The 26,976-nt window shown below is 42.1% G+C and overlaps 1 protein-coding gene across 2 annotated transcripts in view; it reads right to left on the bottom strand.

Moving 5' to 3' along the window:
• Positions 1–26,976, bottom strand: part of LOC106583528 (receptor-type tyrosine-protein phosphatase gamma) — a 258,643-nt gene that overhangs the window by 207,749 nt on the left and 23,918 nt on the right. For both annotated transcript variants that reach the window (XM_045705290.2, XM_045705291.2), the window contains exon 2: positions 9,236–9,346. In XM_045705290.2, the coding sequence (XP_045561246.1) occupies positions 9,236–9,346 (111 nt within the window). The remainder of the gene's footprint in view (positions 1–9,235; positions 9,347–26,976) is intronic.

Genomic DNA, 26,976 nt, shown 5'->3' with positions numbered 1-26,976 from the left:
CTTAAATATGATCCCCAATTAGAGACAACGATGACCAGCTGCCTCTAATTGGAGATCATCCCCCCAAAAAACAACATAGAATCACAGAAACTAGAACCACCCAACATAGAAAATACAAACTAGGCAAAACCCCCTGTCACTCCCTGACCTACTCTACCATAGAAAATAAAAGCTTTCTATGGTCAGGACGTGACAACCTGGGAATATTGAAGACCCACCAGCTTTCATATGTTCTCATGTTCTGAGCAAGAACTTAAATGTTAGTTTTTTTACATGGCAAATATTGCACTTTTACTTTCTTCTCCAACACTTTGTTTTTGCATTATTTAAATCAAATTGAACATGTTTCATTGTTTGAGACTAAATTGATTTTATTGATGTATTATATTAAATAAAAATAAAAATGTTCATTCAGTATTGTTGTAATTGTCATTGTTACAAATATATATATATATTATATATACGACTTGAATGAGTGTTAGTAAATGAACAGAATGACTAATTTGCCTTACACCAAGGCTAATGTAGCTAGCTTTTATCACAATACAATGCCAGAAATGGAATACAAGCCCAACAATGTATCAAGAGACAGATGCCATGTCTACATAAATATGACTAATCTCATATCCAACTGGTTTCATCCAACTGTGGGTGTCACGGTTGTTGTAAGGAGAGGACCAAAATGCAGCAGGGAAGTGTATACTCATCTTCTTTATTACGGACAAAGAAGGAAAACCAAAATAAACACGTATACAAAAACACAAACGAACTAGACAGTCTTGTCAGGCGCGCACACAGCAAAACAAGAAACAATCTCCCACAAACACTAAACCAAACACATACCCATATATAGGACTCTCAATCAGAGGCAACTAGAAAACCCCTGCCTCCAATTGAGAGTCCAACCCCAATTAACTAGACATAGATATACAACTAACCAGAAAGAACATAGAAATACTAACACAGAACATAACCCCAAAACCCAGAACTAACTAACCAAACACCCTACTAAATAAACCACCACCCCGAACCACATAAACAAAATACCCTCTGCCACGTCCTGACCAAACTACAATTACAAATAATCCCTAATACTGGTCAGGACGTGACAGTGGGGAAATATAAAAAGCTCTGAATAAAAAGTAAGAACTACACACTCAGAGCCAGAGACAAAAACAGAGAGAGAGAGAGTGAAAAGGGGATAATGAAAAAGATTCAGAAAGAGAAAAAAACAACAACTGATAAATGATGCAGATCTGAGTTCCTGAGGGGTCTCGTGGTGTGAGATATCATCTCATGAAAAATGCCTTCGCCGAGCACACACATGCCTTGAATAACCTTTAATCACATTCCAGGGTGTGGGTTTCTGTGTAACTTATTTAGTGTTTCATAACTAAAGTACACACACTGCATTGAGAGTGAGACACAGTACACCTTTCTCTTCTGCACAGCAAATGTGAAAGAATAAGAAGTAGGTTAGGTTAACCTTCTCTTAATGTTGTAAAGTGTAGATTAGAATATTCAAATCTGTACAACATTTTCTATCCTTTCATTTGCATCTGCAACATTTTGACTTTCTGCATTAGGCAGTCTCCCTGGCAGAGAAAAAGTCCATAATTTTTTTTTGAAATATAGATTTCTGATTGACACAGTGAATTACTTGCACAACACCAGAGAGGTGTATTGAAAGTGTAAAGGCTAAAAAGCTATAGAACCTTGGTAGAGACCGGTAAATAATCAAATGATTCTCCTGACAACTGAGTGGAATATAGAGGAGGCTCAAACTCTGGTGTCAGGTGATATGAATCACAACATAAGTCAGACACTACACCATCCAAGGCTGGGTTACCTCACGAGACCGACTCATGTCCACTACATAGGCAAGAATGGCTGCCGTAGACAGGAATCCTATTCAATAACTAGGCATGCCATAGGGTGAATGACTGAAATGTGTGTAGGTAGATGGAGGCGTACTAGCTCTCCATAACAGTGTCTGAGGCATCCTGCTTCTTCCACAATAGTCTGGTCTCCATAGCAGAAAGTACAGATCAAAGCTCATTAGGAGAACAGAACTGTAGGGGACATGAAGGGGGGGAGTGGTGAAGCCGGAGAGTAAGAGCGAAGGAGGAAGGAATGGAGAGAGTAAGGTGAATAGGTAGGGAAAGAGGAGAGTGAGAAAGCTGTGTGAGAGAGGTACATAGGGTGAGGGTGCAGTATCCTTGCTGAAGGCACTACTCCTCTAGCTGCAGTTATCACTTAGCCTGGAATCCTAACTGCTATGCTCCAGTTGCACCTGGGGTTATCTATGGTCTCCACTCCCCATGTACTAAAGCTGCAGCTGAAGTTTCTAGGGTTGTTGTTACTCAGAGGTATCGTGGGAAAAAAAGAAAACAACATTTCCTGAGGAAAACAGTCCTAATGTTGGAAACAAACAGCCTTATATTGTCACCCAGAATCACAGGATTCTTTTCCAAGCTATAGCACAAAACTGTTATTACATACTGTAGGTTTTCGAAGGACCAAAGAGTATAGTCTGCTTTGTGTTTTCCTTTTTGCCATGAAAAATCAGTGATCGCGATACTGGTATAATGACAACCCTAAGCTGAACATAGAGAGACACAGTAGTAACAGTAGTGACAGATGCTAGTTTGCCCGACCACTGTGAGAGCTGAGGGCTCTTCACAGAGGAACACTACAACAGGATAATGGCACAGAGGCCTGGGAAAGGATGGAGGCAGGCTGGAGTCAATTACAGCATACGAGAGAAAGTCAGTTATTCCAACCAAGTATGCCCTTTTTATTTCTTTATAACCTTTATTCCCCAGGTGGTCCCATTAGGGCCAAAATACCTCTTCAAAAAACCTACTGTAGCATGTAGCAGCAGACTAACCCAGGCCAGTCTGTAGTGGCTGCTACACTGCCTGTATACGTCTCCATTCCCTCCCACGTGGCTCTTAATAACCATTTAGCTGCTATGGCATGCTTGTCCTTCCCCCATTCACAGCCCATAGACACTAATTACTTCTCTAAAGCAACGTTGGACAACATTTGTCTTCTGTCTTCCCTTTCTCCGATGGCTCCATTTAACTCAGTCACAATGAACTAGCTGCCTCACCATTAACCCTGCTGTCATTTACTCACAGTGCTTCTGACTACATATTCCCCCTAACAATACAAAGCACACTGAGGCAAAAGAGCTTTTAGCTGTCTGAATCCCTATAGCTCAGTGTCAACACAGGTTCAGTGTCCAACAACTAAGACAGGTCTGAATAGAGAGCATGACACATTAAAAGCTCAGAGAGCACAGAGAGAGGCCTGGCAGACAGGCTGCAGAGGCTAGGGTTTGCTATGTGCTAAGTGCTATGACTACAAAGGCAATTACAATTACAGTGAAACTATCTTTACCATATTCTGAACTGCTACCTAACAAATAGCTTTATTTAAGTGTTTAGGTGTATTGTACAAAGAATGTCAGAACAGTGTGGACAATAACTACAGTTGACCCCTGAGCTGACACTACAGCAGTAAATGTAACACATGGAAATATGAGTAAACATTACTATCAATGATCTATGGGTAGTGATCCTTGTAAAATAGGTATTCTGACCTCAATGGGTCTTCCTAAATAAAGGTTCTCTCCTCTCCCAGGAGGTACAGCATCAAGGAGAAGATCATCTCTCGTGGACAGATCCACATAAACATAACTGGTACCGTAGAATCTGTCAGGATTGAATGGGATGCGTAGCATAATTTTTCAAATGTTTGGGTTTTTCTTCACTGTTTATTTGTACAAATCACGATTTTGCAGGTGTTAGCGTATTTGTAATGTCAGAAGGGGAGGGGACATTCAGCCTGTAACTTGCAAAGAGAGAGAGTGGAGCTCCTCGTTCCTGTTCCAATCCTCTTTCTAGTATTTCTTGATCCCTTCTCTTAACGCTTTACACTTGTACACGTATACAGGTTCAAAATAGCAGATTTGGATACAGATAAGCACCTAAATTGGAACACAGTGTCTGTACAGTAACATGCTATACATGACGTCAAAGCTCAAGGTCTAAGCTTCACAGCAAAGTATTGGTTTTGAATGACAGCGGTTCTGAACATGAACACCGCACGCAACAACAAGTTGCCCCCATTCCTCCCACAAACTGGGCAACTTTTGCAAATGTGTTGTCTGAGTAAGGTAAATGCTGAAAATAAAGACAACTCGATGTATTTTGAAAGATGAGATGTTGAGGATTATAATAAATACCGCTTTGATTTCATAAAAGCAAGCTAAACACCTGTTAGTCTTCACATTCCCATATCATTCCCATACAGTAACAAGATGAAATGGTGCCAGCGCTTTGTTGTTCTGAACAGAATGAGCCTATGTTTTTTGTATTGTGAACACATTTGGCAGGGAACACGCATCTGAATGTACTCATGACTAGGGCTGGGTGATATACTATACAATAAAATGTAAATGTACACTACCGTTCAAAAGTTTGGGGTCACTTAGAAATGTCCTTGTTTTTGAAAGAAAAGCAAATGTTTTTGTCCATTTAAAATAACATCAAATTGATCAGAAATACAGTGTAGACATTGTTAATGTTGTGAATGTGTCACGCCTGCTCCCGCTCTTCCCCCCCCCCCTGGCGCTAGAGGGCGCCAGGCTGCCCTGCATTACGCACTCCTGCCACCATCATTTACTCACACCTGCCTTCCCTCGTCACGCGCTTCAGTGATATTGGACTCACCTGGACTCACTCAATCACCTGTTTATTACCTCCCCTATATTTGTCAGTTCCCCAGCTCTGTTCCCCACTGCTGCATTGTTTGTCATATGTCCGTTTGTTGATGCTGTTCCTGTCTTGTTCTATGTATGTTCCCGAATAAATGTCTGACTCCCCGTACCTGCTTCTCCTGTCCGGCGTCGGTCCTTACAGAATGACTATTGTAGCTGGAAAAGGCAGATTTTTTATGGAATATCTAAATAGGCGTACAGAGGCCCATTATCAGCATCCATCACTCCTGTGTTCCAATGGCACGTTGTGTTAGCTAATCCAAGTTTATTATTTTAAAAGGCTAATTGATCATTTGAAAACCCTTTTGCAATTATGTTAGCACAGCTGAAAACTGTGGTTCTGATTAAAGAAGCAATAAAACGGGCCTTCTTTAGACTAGTTGAGTATCTGGAGCATCAGCATTTGTGGGTTCGATTACAGGCTCAAAATGGCCAGAAACAAAGAACTTTCTTCTGAAACTCGTCAGTCTATTCTTGTTCTGAGAAATGAAGGTTATTCCATGCGAGAAATTGCCAAGAAACTGAAGATCTCGTACAACACTGTGTACTACTCCCTTCACAGAACAGCACAAATTGTCTCTAACCAGGAGTGGGAGGCCCCAGTGCACAACTGAGCAAGAGGACAAGTACATTAGAGTGCCTAGTTTGAGAAACAGACGCCTCACAAGTCCTCAACTGGCAGCTTCATTAAATAGTACCCGCAAAACACCAGTCTCAACGTCAACAGTGAAGAGGCGACTCCAGGATGCTGGCCTTCTAGGCAGAGTTCCTCTGTCCAGTGTATGTGTTCTTTTGCCCATCTTAATCTTTTATTGGCAAGTCTGAGATATGGCTTTTTCTTTGCAACTCTGCCATTCTGGTACCGCTACCAACATTTTAGCACTGACTGTTATGTGCTAGCTGTGTAGTCTGTGTTTATAAATGTGCAGTGACTGTAAAAATGTGCATTTGTATAAGGAATTGGCAACTCGTTCTCATCTTCTTATCCAGGTAGACTACTTGATTTCAACATCTAAACAAAGTGAACAGGCTGTTGTTCAAACAGTTGGAGACGGACAGGAGGGTGTATTCATAACCAGTTCAACTGCTCTACCTTACTAGCAAGCAAATAGATCCAAGTTGGCTAGACTTTAAATATAACGATTAGCTGGCTACTCACTAGCAGTGGGCTTGTGCTTGCAAGATTGTTTATGAGAACTGTGTTCATTTTCTATAACGGCTGCTACCAGAAGTTGGACTGAGTGGCGGAGCAGTCTAAGGCACTGCATCGCAGTGCTAGTGGCGTCACTACAGACAACAGATTAGATCCAGGGCTGTATCACAACTGGCCGTGATCGGGAACCTCATAGGGCGGCGCACAATTGGCCTAGCGTCGTCCGGGTTAGGGGAGGGTTTGGCCGGGGTAGGCCATCATTGTAAATAAGAATTTGTTCGTAACTGACTTGCCTAGTTAAATAAAGGTTAAATAAAATAAAACATTTGTGGATGTGCATGGATCTGGTTACATTTGTAAAAGAAATTGGCATTTTCATAGACTTGAAAGCCAGATCAGTGATTTTTGCAAATAACATTTTTATAAAATACAATTATTACCACCCGTCTTATGGTTGAAGGCTTATATTTAGCATAGGTTCACAAGTCCTGAATTCATTAGATTATTACTGACTGTTTGAAATGCAGTGTATTGATCTTTAATTGTGGAACAAAGCTTATTTAGAGAGAATATTTTTAGGCCATATCGCCCAGCCCTACTTGTGTCTCCATTCTATGTGCACCAAAATTCGATCTGATTCTCTGAATTGCCTTGTGAAAGCCTAACACTGTAAGATTGTTTTTAGAATGCGTAAACAACAACAGTAATTTTGTGATGGCGGGGATGCAGGGCTGTGTTCCAAAGAAAACAAATACAAGTTTGCTTGCTCTAGTTCCTCAACAGCACAGCTAGAAGAGCTCAAAATAGTACCTTATGGTTGAAGTCTCTTCTTTGAGTCATAAAAGTGCATTGAAAATAGATAGGAACTGTGCACACTTCGGAGAGGTGTGTGGCCACTTCGAGACAACAGTTAGTCCTCTCACTCAAACCCATGTCATTTCTTTTGTTGCACCTACCCCAAATGTTCCATGAATATTCTTATCATGTTACTGAATGTATCCAAAGTATTTTTAGATTTCGTTATCAACAAATGTGGCAAAAAGTACAGTAAAAGTAAAATGCACACTAAATTGACAGTATAATGTTTGGATTCAGTCTTGAGTCAGATTAAGTGTTTTGTTCTCACCTTTAGTCTAATAATTTTCCCATGTTCAAACTGTTCCCTTTGATTGCTACCATGGTTATGCATTTCCATATTTCTTCTATAAGAAACATTTCAATTTAGCCCTATCAATATAGCAAATTCCCACCAGTGTATGGAGTTAAAATGTACCCAGAACTTAACTGAGCAGCTGACCAATTACACAACACTTTAGTTCTGGGTTAACCGAGATTAAGGAGGAGAAGAAGTGTACTAAAAATGACTTCATCCTACTTCATGCTCCAAAGGAAACATCACTGGGAATATAACCGTTAAATCAGTTCATTCGTTTAGCTCTTTCCACAAAGGCAAAGTGGAATTGGAAAGGGGTTTGAAAAGGTTTTTTAGTGATCTTTTCCTTTTTAAATATTTTTAAATATGACTGCAGGCGGTGCTAAAATAAGCAGGAGGGAGGTAGTGAGAATGACTTTTCAAGCATAATATGCAATCCAAAGAGGCAGAATATCATCAATTTCCATCTTACTTCAGCGTTGTCCTACTCAGATGGCCGAGAGCACTTTGTTCATGTCCTCATCTAATGGGAAATTTGCACAGTTAGTGGATATGAATAGGACAAGGGACACTACTTCTAGCTTTTCGATTAAAATTCAAGCCGCTGCTTTTGAGGATCACAGTGAGGTAGCTGGCTAGCAGCACAATGGTTGTAAAAAACCACATTCAGTGAATTAATCACATATAGGCCTACACACAAACACTGCTTGAGCGTACACACACCCACAGACATACAGTACATACACCCACCCACAGCATGTCGTGAATAACCAAAGGCACAAAGTAAATGTATGCATGATGAATCATCTATTAGATCTGAAACCTTATTGAAGGCTGCCCTGCAAAATACACCTCATCATCAGACCTTGTGAAAGTTTTTCTGGACACAACTGTACTTTAAAATATGTTAATTTAGCTCTAGCTAGGGATGTGCATGGTTATATGAATATCCGAATGGACGTTAGTCTTCAAATTATATGAATATCCGAATGGACGTTAGTCTTCAAATACTTGCCTGTGAATTTATTTTTGACAGAAAAAATATATGTAGGCTACTTTTAACACTGAAAAGGCTTTTTCTAAACTAATTAAAATATTCATGTGACATTTTTACATAGAAAGATATACCAAGACATTTCAAAGTATTAATTAAATAAAACAAACTTTTCAATGTAGTTTTTATGACGTGCACCATGCTCCCCATAAGAAGACCAGTAGCATTCATGTGTGTAGCTTGTTGTTTATGTTGGCCAATCGAAGCGGCTCAATGTGTAGCAAGTAGAGTGAGAGTTCACTAATGCACGATGGAATTAAAAGTTAGCAAAATGAGGAGGAGTAGGCTACAACGGGCAACCTACAGGTAGGGTGTTGTGTTAACTGAATGGGGTTGGGGGAAAAGCCCAGCATATGGCCTCGTTTAGCCTAACTAGCCTCTAGGCTACTCCAGTCAAGACAGGCACTGTTATATGGGATGATAAATAACATTGTGGCTACTACAAGTTAGCTAGTCTTGGCTGTAGCCGAGTTTCCTTGGCGTCTCTTTCTCCATCCATCTGCTCCCTCCAATGACTGTAAGGCTCGCTCCCATCTCACACACACCACCCCCTCTGCAGCTGCAGCAATAGAGCGCCAGCCTCTCTCCCACGCCCAGCAGTGCTCAGGTTAAAAACGTATATTTAAGAAACACATGTGTGGCTGAATGGTGCTCACAAGGACCACACTAGTCCCTACTCCAGCACAGAATCATCCATAACACACATCAACAACTACTCCATGTAGCTACCACTCAGAGGGAGAGAGGGAAAGAGGGAAAGGGAGAGAGGGAAAGAAGAGTTGAATTATGAGCAAAAAAAAATAAGTGGATATTGGATATTGGGAAGGAGTTGGAAAGAAGGGAGAAAAGTTGGGAGGGAGAAAGGTTGAGAATCAATAAAAGACAAAAGAGGAAGATAACAGAGTTACAGTAAGGTAATATGTCTCTACAGCCACAGTCCAGTTAGGTTTGACCCATCTCATTAATTGATCAGAGCAGAGCAAGAGACCGAATCCTAGAGAGGAATTAGGGCTAGAACCTGTGGCAAAAGAGTTAATCCATCTTGCCTGGGGACATAGCTGTACCACTATGGAGGAGAAAATTACTCACCTGAATAAGCCCAGTAGGAGTCTCCTCCTGCTGCCCTCCTCTCCCTCACCCTGCCCCCCATGCTCCCATGATGCTCTTTTCCTACTGGCCCCGACTGGCCACCCTGTAGAGCTGAAGGAAATAAGAGAGACAGAGGTTAGAGGTCAGAAAGAATATATAAGAAAAACCTAATATTGAGTTGCACCCCTTTTGCCCTTAGAACAGCCTCAATTTGTTGGGGCATTGACCCTACAAGGTGTTGAAAGTGTTCCACAGGGATGCTGCCCCATGTTGACTCCAATGCTTCCCACAGTTGTGTAAAGTTGGCTTGATATCCTTTGGGTGGTTGACCATTCTTGATACACACGGGAAACTGTTGTGAGAAAAACCCAGCAGTATTGCAATTCTTGACACACACAAACCAGTGTGCCTGGCACCTACTACTATACCCTGTTCAAAGGCACTTAAATATTTTGTCTTGCCCATTCACCCTCTGAATGGCACACATACACAAGCCATGTCTCAATTGCCTCAAGGCTTAAAAAATATTCTTTAACCGGTCTCCTCCCCTTCATCTACACTGATTGAAGTGGATTTAACAAGTGACATCAATAAGGGATCATAGCTTTCACCTGGATTCACCTGGTCAGTCTGTCATAGAAAGAGCAGGTGTTCTTTTTAACCCATAAAAGTCTAAGCCCTGTTTAAGCTGGGGGAGTACTACTAAGCTATACGGAATTGTTTTAAGAAGGTTGTACCAAGGATCATTTTGCTATTTGATTTAGAATTTTAAGACCCATTGAAGTATCCCAAAAAATCTGAAACAATTATTTGATGAAAAAAATGTTGGGGCATTAATGCTATTAGCCCATACAAACACATTGAAAAACTGATTGACTACATGGAACAACAGATAGTCCCAAACAAATATCTAAAGGAAGTTTTTTTTGAAGTGTCTTTCCTCTATCTGAGAGATACAGTACATGGCTGACACATGCTCGTCAAACATGTCATTCCAAAATCATGGGCATTAATATGGAGTTGGTCCCCCCTTTGCTGCTATTACAGCCTCCACTTTTTATGGAAGGTTTTCAACTAGATGTTGGAACATTGCTGCGGGACTTGCTTCCATTCTGCCACAAGAGCATTAGTAAAGTCAGGCACTGATGTTGGGCGATTAGGCCTGGCTCGCAGTCGGCGTTCCAATTCATCCCAAAGGTGTTCGATGGAGTTGAGGTCAGGGCTCTTTGCGGATCAGTCAAGTTCTTACAAAGCGATCTCGACAAACTATTTCTTTACGGACCTCGCTTTGTCCACGGAGGCATTGTCATGCTGAAACAGGAAAGGGCCATCCCAAAACTGTTGCCACAAAGTTGGAAGCACAGAATCATCTAGAATGCCATTGTATGCTGTAGCGTTAAGATTTCCCTTCACTGGAACTAAGGGACCTAGCCCGAACCATGAAAAACAGTCCCAGACCATTATTTCTCCTCCAACAAACTTTACAGTTGGAAATGGCACTAGGCATTCGGGCAGGTAGCGTTCTCATGGCATCCGCCAAACACAGACTCATCTGTCAAAGTGCCAGGTGGTGAAGCGTGATTCATCACTCCATAGAACGCACTTCCACTGCTCCAGAGTCCAATGGCGGCGAGCTTTACACCACTCCAGCCAACACTTGACATTGTGCATGGTGATCTTAGGCTTGTGTGCGGCTGCTCGGACATGGAAACCCATTTCATGAAGCTTCCGACAAACAGTTGTTTTGCTGACGTTGCTTCCAGAGGCAGTTTGGAACTGTTGCAACCGAGGACAGACGATTTTTACGCGCCATGCGCTTCAGCACTCGGCGGTCCCATTCTGTGAGCTTGTGTGGCCCACCACTTCGCGGGGTAGCCGTCGTTGGTCCTAGATGTTTCCACTTATATTTCCACAATAACAGTTTCCACTTATGTTTCCACAATAACAGCACTTACAGTTGACCGGAGCAGCTCTAGCAGGGCAGAAATTTGATGAACTGACTTGGTGGAAAGGTAGCATCCTATGACTGTGTCATGTTGAAAGTCACAGAGTTCCTCAGTAAGGCCATTCTACTGACAACGTTTGTCCATTGGGATTGGATGGTTGTGTACTCGATTTTTTACACCTGTCAGCAACGAGTGTGGCTGAAATAGCCGAACCCACTAATTTGAAGGCATGTCCACATACTGTTGGCCATGTAGTGTATAAGAAAGATCAGGAAAAACTGTTATTTTTAAAACATTTTTATTTTGCCTTACCCCTACAAAGGCACTGAATAAAATATTCACTATATGGAACAACAGATAGTCCCTCCCAAAAAATCTAAATGAAGTTTATTCTGAAGTGTCTATCCTACTGTATATCTAAGAGATATAAGATAGATCAGGAAACATTTGTTGTTTTTTTTACATGTTTTGAACCCCTTATTTTTGTCACTAAACAGTCTCCATATACTATATACTTCCATTAATTTTTTCAACTGGTAACCTTCAGAGGCCTGTGGGTGTCTCGCATTTAAACAGAGGGGTCATCTTATTGTGTAGCCCAAACTGCTTAAAGACGCTACAGACATAAGTTGGCAGATCGGCTGTACCGACTTCAGACGAGTCCCAAGACACTTCTGGGGGTCGTAGAGCAAAACGGAGAACACCATCATGTTCGTGGGAGTCTCATCTTTCCATAGATGCGTCATAATAGTTTGGACACTACAGATGATTTTGTGAGAAGAGCGATTTTCGGGCTGTCTCATGGTCTGAAAAACACTGCTCTAGCTCTGTCACCTTTCACTGCAAATGCAGAAGTGTTACATACTGATATATCTAGCTTAAACTGACAGATTTTTATGGGGATTTTTTTGTTATGCTAATTCGATTTCCGCAGGGGCGTGGACATCGACCTTAGGGGGTTAATGTTTTGTATAGTCAGTGTATGTTAGAAATGTCTAAACTTGGGCCTCCCGAGTGGCGCAGCGGTCTAAGGCACTGCATGGCAGTGCTAGAGGTGTTACTACAGACCCAGGTTCATTCCTGAGCTGTGCCGCAGTGGCCGGGAGTCCCATAGGACGATGCACATTTGGCCCAGCGTCATCGAGGTTAAGGGAGGGTTTGGCCGGTGGGGCTTTATTTGGCTCATCGCACTCCTTGTGGGGGGCCTGCGGGCTGACCCCGGTCGCCAGTTGAACAGTTTTCCTCCAACACATTGGTGCGATTGGCTCCCGGGTTAAGTAGCACGGTTAGTCGGGTTATGTTTCGGAGGACACTTGGCTCCATTTTCACCTCTCCCGAGTCGATTGAGGAGTTGCAGCGATGAGACAAGATCAAAAAAATTGGGGAGAAAAAAGGAGCAAAATACATTTTTTTTTTTTTACAAATAATAAATAAAAAACATTTCTATACTTAGATTTTAGTGGGCTTAATAGGTACACTTACCCTATTGTTTAATATTTTCTGTATTTACATTGAATGAAAAATGTTTTGGGATCTATAGTATATAAAAAAATTACATATGTATAATTCTAACTGCAATACAAAGTTATAAAATACTAAAAAAGTGTTCCTGGTCTTTGTATGTTAAACTCTAGGGAATGGGATAGATGTTGCCGTCTCAGCCTCAGGCAGGTCAATTAAGCCAAACTGCTGAGTAGGAGCCAGAACAATCTGGGCAATCATCCAAAATGATGAAGAGAGCAAAGAAAGAAAGGAACCATTCTGTGAGCCTTTATAACATCACAACTATGAAGACTGGAGCTGTAGGTGGGTGTGGGTGGGATAACTCCTGAGAGGTCAAAGGTTTTTAGGGGGTTTGTGGTGCAACAGAACACGGATAGGAGACTGTACTTCTTGTATATCATGCACTGACACAAAGGTGAACCAAACAATGTACACTCTTCACTTCCTCTGTAACTCCCCTTTCATAAAATAACCCTACTTTGCCATCCATTTTGTAGTGATGGAGGGAGAGTGAGATGGAGAGTTCAATCAAGGCAGAACAGAACATGCTGTGGGGGTTAAACAGTCAGAGACCTGGAGAAACAGAATAGACTCTGGTGGTATACAGCCAGAGACCTGGAGAACCAGATGATAGTTTGATTGGCCCACAAGCCTTACCAGCAAAAGCAGGAGAAGACTGCCTGCCCCCACAGTAACCACAGCCCAGGTGTCATCATTGCTACACACAATGTAATGCATTTTATTCCTCATTGCCTCCTGTGTGGATAATTTAACCTACAGTATGTGTCTGTCTTCCCTCTGTGTGGACCTTAATCAGAAGTAATGATCACAACCATCAGGGTTGATCCAAGGGGGAGGTGGAACAACAACAATAATAGTTTATCTGAAAACCCTCAGAGCCCTTTGATACTCGAGGCTGCTCTCCCACACACTCACCATCCATCAACTGCATTCAGACGGTGCCTGGATTTCCTGAACAAACTGTATTCTGGAAATTGATGAGGAGGCTGTACTGTGCACCGAAATATAAACTGCAATTTGATAATAACCAAATTGAAAAAGCTATTTTTCTTTCTGATAAGGTTGTTTAGGTGGTTTTAGATTACTGCCCATTCACTACGCCCAGTAACAGGCTGAGAAGCTACACTATATATAAAAAAGTATGTGGACACCTTGAAATTAGTGGATTCGGCCATTTCAGCAACACCCGTTGCTGACAGGTGTATAAAATCAAGCACAAAGCCATGCAATCTCCATAGACAAACATTGGCTGTAGAATGGCCTTACTCAAGAGCTCAGTGACTTTCAATGTGGCACTGTCACAGGATGTCAACTTTCCAACAAGTTAATTCGTCAAATTTCTGCCCTGCTAGAGCTGCCCCAGTCAACTGTAAATGCTGTTATTGTGAAGTGGAAACATCTAGGAGCAACAACGGCTCGCCGTGAATTGGTAGGCCACACAAGCTCACAGAATGGGTCTGCCAAGTGCTGAAGCGCGTAAAAATTGTCTATCCTGTTGCAAAACTCACTACCGAGTTCCAAACTGCCTCTGGAAGCAACATCAGCACAATAACTGTTTGTCTCGAGCTTCATGAAATGGGTTTCATGGCTGAGTAGCCACACACAAGCCTAAGATCACCATGTGCAATGCCAAGTGTCAGCTGGAGTGGTGTAAAGCTCCCTGCCATTGGACTCTCGAGGTGTGGAAACGCGTTCTCTGGAGTGATGAATCACGCTTTACCATCTGGCAGTCCAACGGACGAATCTGGGTTTAGCGGAGGCCAGGAGAACGCTACCTGCCCGAATGCACAGTGCCAACTGTTTTTCATGGTTCAGGCGAGGCCTCTTACTTCCAGTGAAAGGAAATCTTAATGCTACAGCATGCAATGACATTCTAGACAATTCTGTGCTTCCAACTTTGTGGCAACAGTTTGGGGAAGGCCCTTTCCTGTTTCAGCATTACAATGCCCCCGTGCACAAAGCGAGGTCCATAAAGAAATGGTTGTCGAGATTGATGTGGAAGAACTTGACTGGACTGCACAGAGTCCTGACCTCAACCCCATTGAACACCTTTGGGATGAATTGGAACGCCAACTGAGAGCCAGGCTTAATCGCCAAACATCAATGCCCGACCTCACTAATGCTCACGGCTGAATGGAAGCCAGTCCCGGCAGCAATGTTCCAACATCTTTTGGAAGAGTGGAGGCTGTTACAGCAGCAAAGGGGGGACCAACTCCATTAATGCCCATGATTTTGGAATCAGATGTTCGATGAGCAGGTGCCCACATACTTTTGATCGGGTACTGTATGTTAGCTGCTGTCTGCAGGAGGGAGAAGGAGAGAGACACTGTAGCCCAACACATCTAGAGTGCACCAGTAACAGAGATACTGGGCTCTTCTGGCGTAGGCTATGAACTTGCACGTGGGGGGTGGTATGCTCTCACCATGTATCTCATTGAACCAGGTTATCCACTGAGAGAGGAGACAGGGGAAGCTGTCCATCCCTGCGTTTGAAAGACTAGCCACACAGATACAGTAAAGATTTTCAATTTTCCCTGAGAGCCTACCCTGGGTGTGTGTGTGTCTGAGTTATACAAAGGTCTCTAACTTCTCTCTCCTTCAGCTGAGCGCAATACTACAGTAGTGGTGTAGGTAAGCAATATTAGAATGCCTCCATCTTACAGTGACTCAGTCATCAAATACACTCATCCTACCCTGCAACCTTTAATGCTCTGTTCTCAGTAGCTCCTCTCTCGCCCACCTCAGCCCAATTACCAGACACCAAAGATCATCTTTTAGGCCAACACGCACTCAGAGACCCAAACAGCTTAGCTGCCTGCTGCAACTTGGTAAACATTTCCTTCTGCCAAGAACATTTAGAACTATAATAATATCACCCACCACATCCTACAAATGGAAGCGTATGTACCCAGGATAGGGCTGTGGAAGTGGAGCCATGCCTATTGATTGAGAACACCCACTCCTCTCTAGTATTGTGTCATTGGGGAGTAGGGGGCGGATTGTAACTTTAGCCTTAGGAGTCAGAGGGGGATTCCTTTATTATTCTACAGCCCCCTCTTGAGAGTGACTCATAGCTTTAGCACACACACACACACACACACACACACACACACACACACACACACACACACACACACACACACACACACACACACACACACACACACACACACACACACACACACACACACACACACACCACACACACACACACACACACACACACACACACACACACACACACACACACACACACACACACACACACACACACACACACACACACACACACACACACACACACACACACACACACACACACACACACACACAGGCCTCTCCTCTGCCCAGCTCAGTTCTTACTGGTAGTTGCATCATTAGAAGTGGGATTAATTAAGATTCTTCTCTCTGGCTTCAGGTGGTGCACTGTTCTGTTATGATCAAAAGGTAGCACTATATCTTCAGCACCACAACGCTGATCTGGGAGAAAGTCATTGATGCTATATGAATAAGACAACTAATGACTAATGTTTTGTTAGCATCAATGAGCATATGAGGGATACAAAGTACTTGATATGCATGTAGTAATTTTGGCTTTTGAGATGTAAGACAGACAGATGTCAGTGATCAAGACTTTGCTTTGATGTTCAGAAATACTGACAGGTGTCAGAAAATGGCTTCTATTGAAACATATTGAAGATGATACTCCATGTCTCCTGTCTGTGATGAAGGGAGGTGAAAGAGCTAGCAGCTTATATCTAAATTGATAGTGTGGCAAGATGAATAGAGTTAGAAAGAGGGGGAGAGAGATAGAGGGGTAGAGTGAGACAGAGACACAGTGAGACAGAGAGAGAGAGAGAGAGAGAGAGAGAGAGAGAGACACAGAGTGAGACAGAGAGAGAGCGCATAGCCTTGCTATTGAGAGAGGCCGCCGTAGGCAGACCAGGCTCTCAAGAGAAGACAGGCTTTGTGCACACTGCCCACAAAATGAGGTGGAAACTGAGCTGCACTTTCTAACCTCCTGACAAATGTATGACCATATTAGAGACACATATTTCCCTCAGATTACACAGATCCACAAAGAATTCGAAAAACAAATCCATTTTGATAAACTCCCATATATATTGGGTGAAATACCACAGTATGCCATCACAGCATCAAGATTTGTAACCTGTTGCCACAAGAAAAGGGCAACCAGTGAAGAACAAAGCACATTGTAAATATTTCCCCTTCTGTATTTTCACTATTTGCACATTGTCACTACACTGTATATAGCCATAACATGACATTTGAAATGTCTCTATTCCTCTGGAACTTTTGTGAATGTAATGTTTACATCTCATTTTTTATTGTTTATTCCACTTTTGTTTATGATCTATTTCACTTGCTTTGGCAATGTTAACATATGTTTCCAATGCCAATAAAGCCCTTTTAATTGAACTGAGAGAGAGAGAGAGAGAGAGAGAGAGAGAGAGAGAGAGAGAGAGAGAGAGAGAGAGAGAGAGAGATCGCAGATATAAAGGTAAAGAAAGAGAGTGAGGGTTTGTCTGTGTGGGAGGATGGCACACCGGCCAAGCAGCAACAGCATAGCTACCTGAAGGCAACAGGCAGAAAAGTGTAACAGAAAAGAAGGGTTCCTCCCAGTCAGCCAGTCAGTCTAAGATCAGAGCTGAAGAGAGACAGCACCATGTCAACAGTTTAAACTCCCTCCTCAGCCGGGAGGGAGTCCCATGTGGCCCCAGGATTAAAGCAGCCAGCTGGAGCCATAGAGCAGAGCAGACAACAACACAGGGCTCAGGGCTTAGGCCTGGGGAAGCCTGCTTAGAGCACTCATAGACCCTGAACATTAATACACCTACCTCAACACGACCTGACACACACAGGGCTTAGGTTTATAGGCCTGGGAAAGGATGGTAGAGCATGCTACGGCTATACATCTTTACACACCTGAAACAGCATCTACCTATTCATCGGTTGTACCTCGATCACTCAGTCGTCATTGTTATGAGCGTTTTAAAGACGTCTCACACACTAACCAGACCGGCTGCATTGCGTGAGCGAGCGTGAACAAGTTATTCACAAGTACAGGCTATTCACAAGTACAAGTTATACGATTTAAAAATATATATAAGTTCCAGTCAAAAGTTGAGACGCCTACTAATTCAAGGGTTTTTCTCCATATTTACTATGTTCTACATTGTAGAATAATAGTGAAGACATACAAACTATGAAATAACACATATGAAATCATAAAGAAACCAAAGAAGTGATTTGTTTAACACTTTTTTGGTTACTATATGATTCCATGTGTTATTTCGGAAAGTATTCAGACCCCTAGACATTTTACACATTTTGTTACATTACAGCCTTATTCTAACATGGATTAAATTGGTTCTTTCCTCATCAACCTACACAAAATACACCATAATGACAAAGCAAAAGCAGGTTTAGACATTTTTGCAAATGTATACAAAATGAAATACTGAAATATCACATTTACGTAAGTATTCAGATCCTTTACTCGGTACTTTATTGAAGCACCTTTGGCAGCGATTAGAGCCTTGAGTCTTCTTGGGAATTAAGCTACAAGCTTGGCACAACTGTATTTGGGTAGTTTCTCCCATTCTTCTCTGCAGATCCTCTCAAGCTCTGTCAGGTTGGAGCGTTGCTGCACAGCTATTTTCAGGTTGAAAGAAAGAGGTCAATCGGTTTCAAGTCCGGGCTCTGGCTGGGCCACTCAAGGACATTTAGAGACTTGTCCCAAAGCCACCCCTGTGTTGTCTTGGCTGTGTGCTTAGTGTCGTTGTCCTGTTGAAAGGTGATCCTTCGCCCCAGTCTGGGGTCTTGCACGCTCTGGATCAGGTTTTCATCAAGGATCTCTCTTTACTTTGCTCCGTTCAACTTTCCCTCAATCCTGACTAGTCTCTCAGTAACTGACACTGAAAAGAATTCCCACAGCATGATGCTGCCACCACCATGCTTCACCGTAGGGATGGTGCCAGGTTTCCTCCAGATGTGACGCTTGGCATTCAGGTTCAATATTTGTTTCATCAGACCAGGGAATATTTTTTCTCATGGTCTGAGAGTCTTTAGGTGCCTTTTGGCAAACTCCAAGCGGGCTGTTAAGTGCCTTTTACTGAGGAGTTGCTTCTGTCTGGCCACTCTACAAAGGCCTGATTGGTGGAGTGCTGCAGAGATGGTTGTCCTTCTGGAAGGTTCTCCCATCTCGATAGAGGACCTCTAGAGCTCTGTCAGAGTGACCATCAAATTCTTGGTCACCTCCCTGACCAAGGCCCTTCTAACTCGATTGCTAAGTTTGGCCGCAAGGCCAGCTCTAGGAAGAGTACTGGTGGTTCCAAACTTTCTTCATTGAAGAATGATGACAGTCACTGTGTTCTTGGTGACCTTCAATGCTGCAGACATGTTTTGGTACCCTTCCCCTGATCTGTTCCTCGACACAAACCTGTCTCGGAGCTCTACGAACAATTCCTTCAACCTTATGGCTCGGTTTTTGCTCTGACATGCACTATCAACTGTGGGACCTTATATAGACAGCTTTTTGTGTGCCTTTCCAAATCATGTCCAATCAACTGAATTTTCCACAGGTGGACTCCAATCAAGTTCTAGAAAAATTGCAAGGATGATCTATGGAAACAGGACGCACCTGAGCTCAATTTCGAGTCTGATAGCAAAGGGTCTGAATACTTATGTAAATAAGGTATTTCTGTTTTTTTATTCTTAATAAATTAGCAAAAATAATTAACTACCTGTTTTCGCTTTGCCATTATGGGGTATTTTGTGTAGATTGATGTGAAACAAATATAATTGTATACATTTTAGAATAAGGCTGTACCGTTACAAAATGTGGAAAAAGTCAAGGGGTCTGAATACTTTCCGAATGCACTGTATGTGTTAGGTTTTTTGCTAGCGATAGTTGACTGTACCTGCACACAAGCTATGGTATTTTTCATCTTACAACTTGTCTTTCATATTATTTTTAAATAGTTAGCCAACATGTTTTCAGCACTTTTACTTCCCTGATTTATCAAAACTCGTTTTCTTATGCTCTCTCACATCTCACTGCAGCAAACAGAGTGAGCAATATGTTTGGAACATCAAATCACAATATATATATAGAATCGTGAGAATCGCAATACATATCGCATCGGCACCTAAGTATCGTGAAAATATCATATACTGCTCAAAAAAATAAAGGGAACACTTAAACAACACATCCTAGATCTGAATGAAAGAAATAATCTAATTAAATACTTTTTTCTTTACATAGTTGAATGTGCTGACAACAAAATCACACAAAAATAATCAATGGAAATCCAATGTATCAACCCATGGAGGTCTGGATTTGGAGTCACACTCAAAAATAAAGTGGAAAACCACACTACAGGCTGATCCAACTTTGATGTAATGTCCTTAAAACAAGTCAAAATGAGGCTCAGTAGTGTGTGTGGCCTCCACGTGCCTGTATGACCTCCATACAATGCCTGGGCATGCTCCTGATGAGGTGGTGGATGGTCTTCTGAGGGATCTCCTCCCAGACCTGGACTAAAGCATCCGCCAACTCCTGGACAGTCTGTGGTGCAATGTGGCGTTGGTGGATGGAGCGAGACATGATGTCCCAGATGTGCTCAATTGGATTCAGGTCTGGGGAACGGGCGGGCCAGTCCATAGCATCAATGCCTTCCTCTTGCAGGAACTGCTGACACAGTCCAGCCACATGAGGTCTAGCAATGTCTTGCATTAGGAGGAACCCAGGGCCAACCGCACCAGCATATGGTCTCACAAGGGGTCTGAGGATCTCATCTCGGTACCTAATGGCAGTCAGGCTACCTCTGGCGAGCACATGGAGGGCTGTGCGGCCCCCCAAAGAAATGCCACCCCACACCATGACTGACCCACCGCCAAACCGGTCATGCTGGAGGATGTTGCAGGCAGCAGAACGTTCTCCATGGCGTCTCCAGACTCTGTCACATCTGTCACGTGCTCAGTGTGAACCTGCTTTCATCTGTGAAGAGCACAGGGCGCCAGTGGCGAATTTGCCAATCTTTGTGTTCTCTGGCAAATGCCAAACGTCCTGCACGGTGTTGGGCTGTAAGCACAACCCCCACCTGTGGACGTCGGGCCCTCATACCACCCTCATGGAGTCTGTTTCAGACCGTTTGAGCAGACACATGCACATTTGTGGCCTGCTGGAGGTCATTTTGCAGGGCTCTGGCAGTGCTTCTCCTGCTCCTCCTTGCACAAAGGCGGAGGTAACGGTCCTGCTGCTGGGTTGTTGCCCTCCTACGGCCTCCTCCACGTCTCCTGATGTACTGGCCTGTCTCCTGGTAGCGCCTCCATGCTCTGGACACTACGCTGACAGACACAGCAAACCTTCTTGCCACAGCTTGCATTGATGTGCCATCCTGGATGAGCTGCACTACCTGAGCCACTTGTGTGGGTTGTAGACTCCGTCTCATGCTACCACTACAGTGAAAGCACCGCCAGCATTCAAAAGTGACCAAAACATCAGCCAGGAAGCATAGGAACTGAGAAGTGGTCTGTGGTCCCCACCTGCAGAACCACTCCTTTATTGGGGGTGTCTTGCTAATTGCCTATAATTTCCACCTGTTGTCTATTCCATTTGCACAACAGCATGTGAAATTTATTGTCAATCAGTGTTGCTTCCTAAGTGGACAGTTTGATTTCACAGAAGTGTGATTGACTTGGAGTTACATTGTGTTGTTTAAGTGTTCCCCTTATTTTTTGGAGCAGTGTATATCATGAGGTCCCTGGCAATTCATCGCCCTAGTTACAAGCATCTGAGTTGACGAATGCTAAAATGGAACTTGCTTCATAAAAACCAACGTGGGTGCATGGAACATCACACTTGGTCCCTTTCAGCCAATTTTTGTGAACTCAGTGCGGTTCACAAAATGTTTGGTGCAGTGTGAACACTCCAAAAGAACTCAGACCCCTGAAAAGAGCCCTCGAAACAAACTGAACAGAGTCCATCTCAAGAGGTGTTTTGAGTTCAGTTTGCTTTAATTACGCAGTCCGGTTCCCTTTTTTTAGGGGAATGTGAACACAAATCTCCCCAGGATCGCTTGTAATTATTCTCGCACCACACACTAGACTGCAACACCGCTTCCATGCTATAACATCTCACATTGGTGCCACATGATGATGTGCAGGTTTGTGGAAAAAACATGTGCCATTTTTTTATTTTTTATTAGCAATTAGTCAAAGATACAGAAAAATTCCAAAATATGTGTAGAGTTTTGTACCGACATGATGTATAGATCATTTGGTTGCAATATGTGATCTATAGACTAAGACAGCTTCATATGCTAGTTATTCGATTGTGGGGCTTGAATAGTGTAAGAAGACCACAACATTCAGTTGATGTCGGAAGTTTACATATACTCGAAAATCTTAGGACATTATGTTATACAATACATGCATGTTTTCTTCAATCAAGTTCATATTTATATCAAAAACCAGCTTTTTACATTAGCATGTGACGTTCAGAACTAGCATACCCACCGAAAACTTCCGGTGAATTTACTAAATTACTCACGATAAACGTTCACAAAAAACATAACAAGTATTTTAAGAATTATAGATACAGAACTCCTTTATGCAATCGCGGTGTCCGATTTTAAAATAGCTTTTCGGTGAAAGCACATTTTGCAATACTCTGAGTAGATAGCTCGCCATCACGGGCTAGCAATTTTGACACCCACCAAGTTTGGTACTCACCAAACTCAGATTTACTATAAGAAAAATTGGATTACCTTTGCTGTTCTTCGTCAGAATGCACTCCCAGGACTTCTACTTCAACAACAAATGTTGGTTTGGTTCCAAATAATCCATAGTTATATCCAAATAGCGGCGTTTTGTTCGTGCGTTCAAGACACTATCCGAAGGGTAACGAAGGGTGACGCGCGGACGCGTATCGTGACAAAAAAATTCAAAATATTCCATTACCGTACTTCGAAGAATGTCAAACGCTGTTTAAAATCAATTTTTATGCGATTTTTCTCGTAAAATAGCGATAATATTCCGACCGGGAGTCGTTGTTTTCGTTCAAAGACTGATAATCTAAAATGGACTCTTCACGTGCACGGGCGCACCCGTTTCATTGTTCTCAGATCAACCACTTACCAAATGCGCTACTGTTTTTCAGCCATGGGCTGCAAAGTCATCATTCAACGTTCTGGCACCTTCTGAGAGCCTATGGGAGCCTTAGAAAATGTCACGTTACAGCAGAGATCCTTTGTTTTGGATAGAGATGACAAAGAAGGCCAAGAAATGGTCAGACAGGGTACTTCCTGTACAGAATCTTCTCAGGTTTTGGCCTGCCATTTGAGTTCTGTTATACTCACAGACACCATTCAAACAGTTTTAGAAACTTTGGAGTGTTTTCTATCCAAAGCTACTAATTATATGCATATTCTAGTTTCTGGGCAGGAGTAATAACCAGATTAAATCGGGTACGTTTTTTATCCGGCCGTGAAAATACTGCCCCCTATCCATAACAAGTTAACCCATCCTGCCCTCATAACATAGGTTATGTTTCAACTTGTAAATTCCTAATTATTTTCTAACAATTTTTTCTAAGAACAGTTTTAATTGAGGTGTGTTCCCCTCCTCATTAATTCAGAAGAAGTAGCCCACACACTTTTCCCCCTGGCACATTTTCTGGCTCGCGCTCGCATTACCTTCATTGTTGTTTTCCTTACAAATAATAACTTTGGTCATGTGTGCTTTCATATCAAAGTAAGTTACTTTTTTTCTGTATATCTTGTTGTCGTTTCTACTGTAGCATACAGTATTGTATGTATGGAGCATAATGTATTTACCGTTTTATACACGTTTTCAGGTACAAATCATGCATTCTGATTATTGCATCAATTGTAATGGACACCTATGATGTGTGTAAAATATTTTTTGGAAGGTTATACTGATTATGATGAGCTAATGCTAAGCTATTTGTCAGCTATGAGTGGCGCCATGTTTGTTGACATTATACAATGCAGTCTGGGTGTCACGTAAACGTCTGTCAGACTAAAGATGTTATAACAAAATAAAGTGAAGGAATGGTTCACTCATCTTTTGAGTAAACTACGGAAGTGAATGAAGGGAAGTGAATGATCGTAGACGACACACCCCTTTCAACATGCATACTGCAAACAGACCAAACTCATCTTGTCACCTCTTCTTATCTTTGGTTGATGCCGAAACAAACAATCATGATGGCGTGCATAAACTACCCATCAGACACTTTTGATTTTTAGAAAGTGTTTTATTTGGGTTTGTCAAGGTTTGGCGGGTTATGCAACTGGGTAAACTTTGAGCACCTTTATCTCCTAAATGTTCTGGTATTCAGGTCCAAAAAAATCACTTTCTGACCACTTCTTGCATTGGCAAACAAGTACAGAAAGTTTTGTTTAAATCAAAATGGAGGCTGTCAAAAAGTGATTGAATTCAAATGGATTTACCCAACAGTTAGCTAGCTAAATGTCCATGAATGTTTCATGTGTACTTTGACATGCACCCAAATTAATATAATTGATTCCCAAATGGTTTTGGTATTTTAACCTGTGTGCCATGATCACGTCTGGTGTGAATAGACAAAAATCAACACAGCGCACGGCCTGTCTGGTCAAGGTGTCAGCCATAGTGACTCCTGAAGGTCGAGTGGTGCCCGGTCATTCTTAAAAAGGGGGCTAATGATTGTTTTGTCTGAATTACTTAGTGGCTTGGAAATACCACGACATTACAAAAGTAGGCAAATAATTATTAGGAAACAACTTTGCCATTATTTTGATGTCGTCAAATTTACTTTCGAGAAAGGGCAATGTGGACATTAGCTAGCAAATGTTGTAAAAAAATAGCTAGCAATCCCAACTTTGGCTAGCTAAAATCCAGTGCTCTCCCCTCAATCTTAGCTACCTAGCTAAAGTTATCCTGTTGGGGATAGGGGGCAGTATTTGCACGGCCGGATAAAAAAACGTACCCGATTTAATCTGGTTACTACTCCTGCCCAGTAACTAGAATATGCATATAATATGGCTTTGGATAGAAAACACCCTAAAGTTTCCAAAACTGTTTGAATGGTGTCTGTGAGTATAACAGAACTCATATGGCAGGCAAAAACCTGAGAAGATTCTGTACAGGAAGTGCCCTCTCTGACCATTCCTTGGGCTTCTTGGCTCTGTTTATTGAAAACTTAGGATCTTTGCTGTAACGTGACACTTCCTACGGCTCCCATAGGCTCTCAGAACCCGGGAAAAAGCTGAATGATGTAATTCCAGCCGCTGGCTGAAAAACTTTAGCGCCTTTGGATAGTGGTCGATCAAGGGACAGTGGGCTTAGGCACGTGCACTGGCCGCCCCCGTCTTTGTGTTTTTTCCTCTGTTTACCGAAAAGGAGATTCCCGGTCGGAATATTATCGCTTTTTTACGAGATAAATTGCATAAAAATTGATTTTAAACAGCGGTTGACATGCTTCGAAGTACGGTAATGGAATATTTAGAATTTTTTTGTCACGAATTGCGCCATGCACGTAACCCTGATTTACCATTTCGGATAGTGTCTGGAACGCACGAACAAAACGCCGCTATTCGGATATAACGATGGATTATTTGGGACCAAACCAACATTTGTTATTGAAGTAGAAGTCCTGGGAGTGCATTCTGACGAAGACAACAAAGGTAATAACATTTTTGTTATAGTAAATCTGATTTTGGTGAAGGCTAAACTTGCCGGGTGTCTAAATAGCTAGCCTGTGATGGCTGGGCTATGTACTTAGAATATTGCAAAATGTGCTTTCACCAAAAAGCTATTTTAAAATCGGACATATCGAGTGCATAGAGGAGTTCTGTATCTATAATTCTTAAAATAATTGTTATGCTTTTTGTGAACGTTTATCGTGAGTAATTTAGTAAATTGTTAGTAAATTCCCCGGAAGTTTGCGGGGGGTATGCTAGTTCTGAACGTCACTTGCTAATGTAAAAAGCAGTTTTTTGATATAAATATGAACTTGATTGAACAAAACATGCATGTATTGTATAACATAATGTCCTAGGGTTGTCATCTGATGAAGATCATCAAAGGTTAGTGCTGCATTTAGCTGTCTTCTGGGTTTTTGTGACATTATATGCTAGCTTGAAAAATGGGTGTCTGATTATTTCTGGCTGGGTACTCTGCTGACATAATCTAATGTTTTGCTTTCGTTGTAAAGCCTTTTTGAAATCGGACAGTGTGGTTAGATTAACGAGAGTCTTGTCTTTAAATAGCTGTAAAATAGTCATATGTTTGAGAAATTGAAGTAATAGGATTTTTAAGGTATTTGAAAATCGCGCCACTGGATTACACTGGCTGTTGCGTAGGTGGGACGAATTCGTCCCGCCTAGCCCAGAGAGGTTAAAATAATTATTATGTTTTTAATTAACATTTATCGTGAGTAATTTAGTAAATTCACCGGAAGTTTGCGGGGGGTATGCTAGTTCTGAATGTCACATGCTAATGTAAAAAGCTGGTTTTTGATATAAATATGAACTTGATTGAACAAAACATGCATGTATTGTATAACATAATGTCCTAAGATTGTCATCTGATGAAGATCATCAAAGGTTAGTGCTGCATTTAGCTGTGATTTGGGTTTATGTGACATCATATGCTAGCTTGAAAAATGGGTGTCTGATTATTTCTGGCTGGGTACTCTGCTGACATAATCTAATGTTTTGCTTTCGTTGTAAAGCCTTTTTGAAATCGGACAGTGTGGTTAGATTAACGAGAGTCTTGTCTTTAAAATGGTGTAAAATAGTCATATGTTTGAGAAATTGAAGTAATAGCATTTCTAAGGTATTTGAATAACGCGCCACAGGATTCCACTGGCTGTTACGTAGGTCGGACGAAATCGTCCCACTGGCCCTAGAGAAGTTAAACTGCATCTAAAGTCAATCTGATGACATTACAATGATGACAAAAGGTTTCCATACTAATTATTTACCTTCCTTTGAAATGTCATCATGTTTCCAAGACACTATAATGCACTTGATTAAATGAGAATCCTTCGAGTACAACCTTTCGCCTGGCGGGCACCAGTCCTCAAGATAATCTTTGTGACGTAACATGCAACCCATTAAATACTAGTATGCAGGATTTATACAGTTGACTGGAAAACAGACAAAAGACAACAACTCCTTAACACAAAGAGCATCTCTCACACGCACTCATTATTTTCCTCCTATTCCCCTGAACCAT

This window comes from Salmo salar, chromosome 22, assembly GCF_965601325.2.
Source record: "Salmo salar chromosome 22, fSalSal1, whole genome shotgun sequence".
Taxonomy (NCBI): Eukaryota; Metazoa; Chordata; class Actinopteri; order Salmoniformes; family Salmonidae; genus Salmo; species Salmo salar.
Note: the sequence above shows the minus strand (reverse complement) of the source record. Positions and strands in the feature narration are given on the sequence as shown.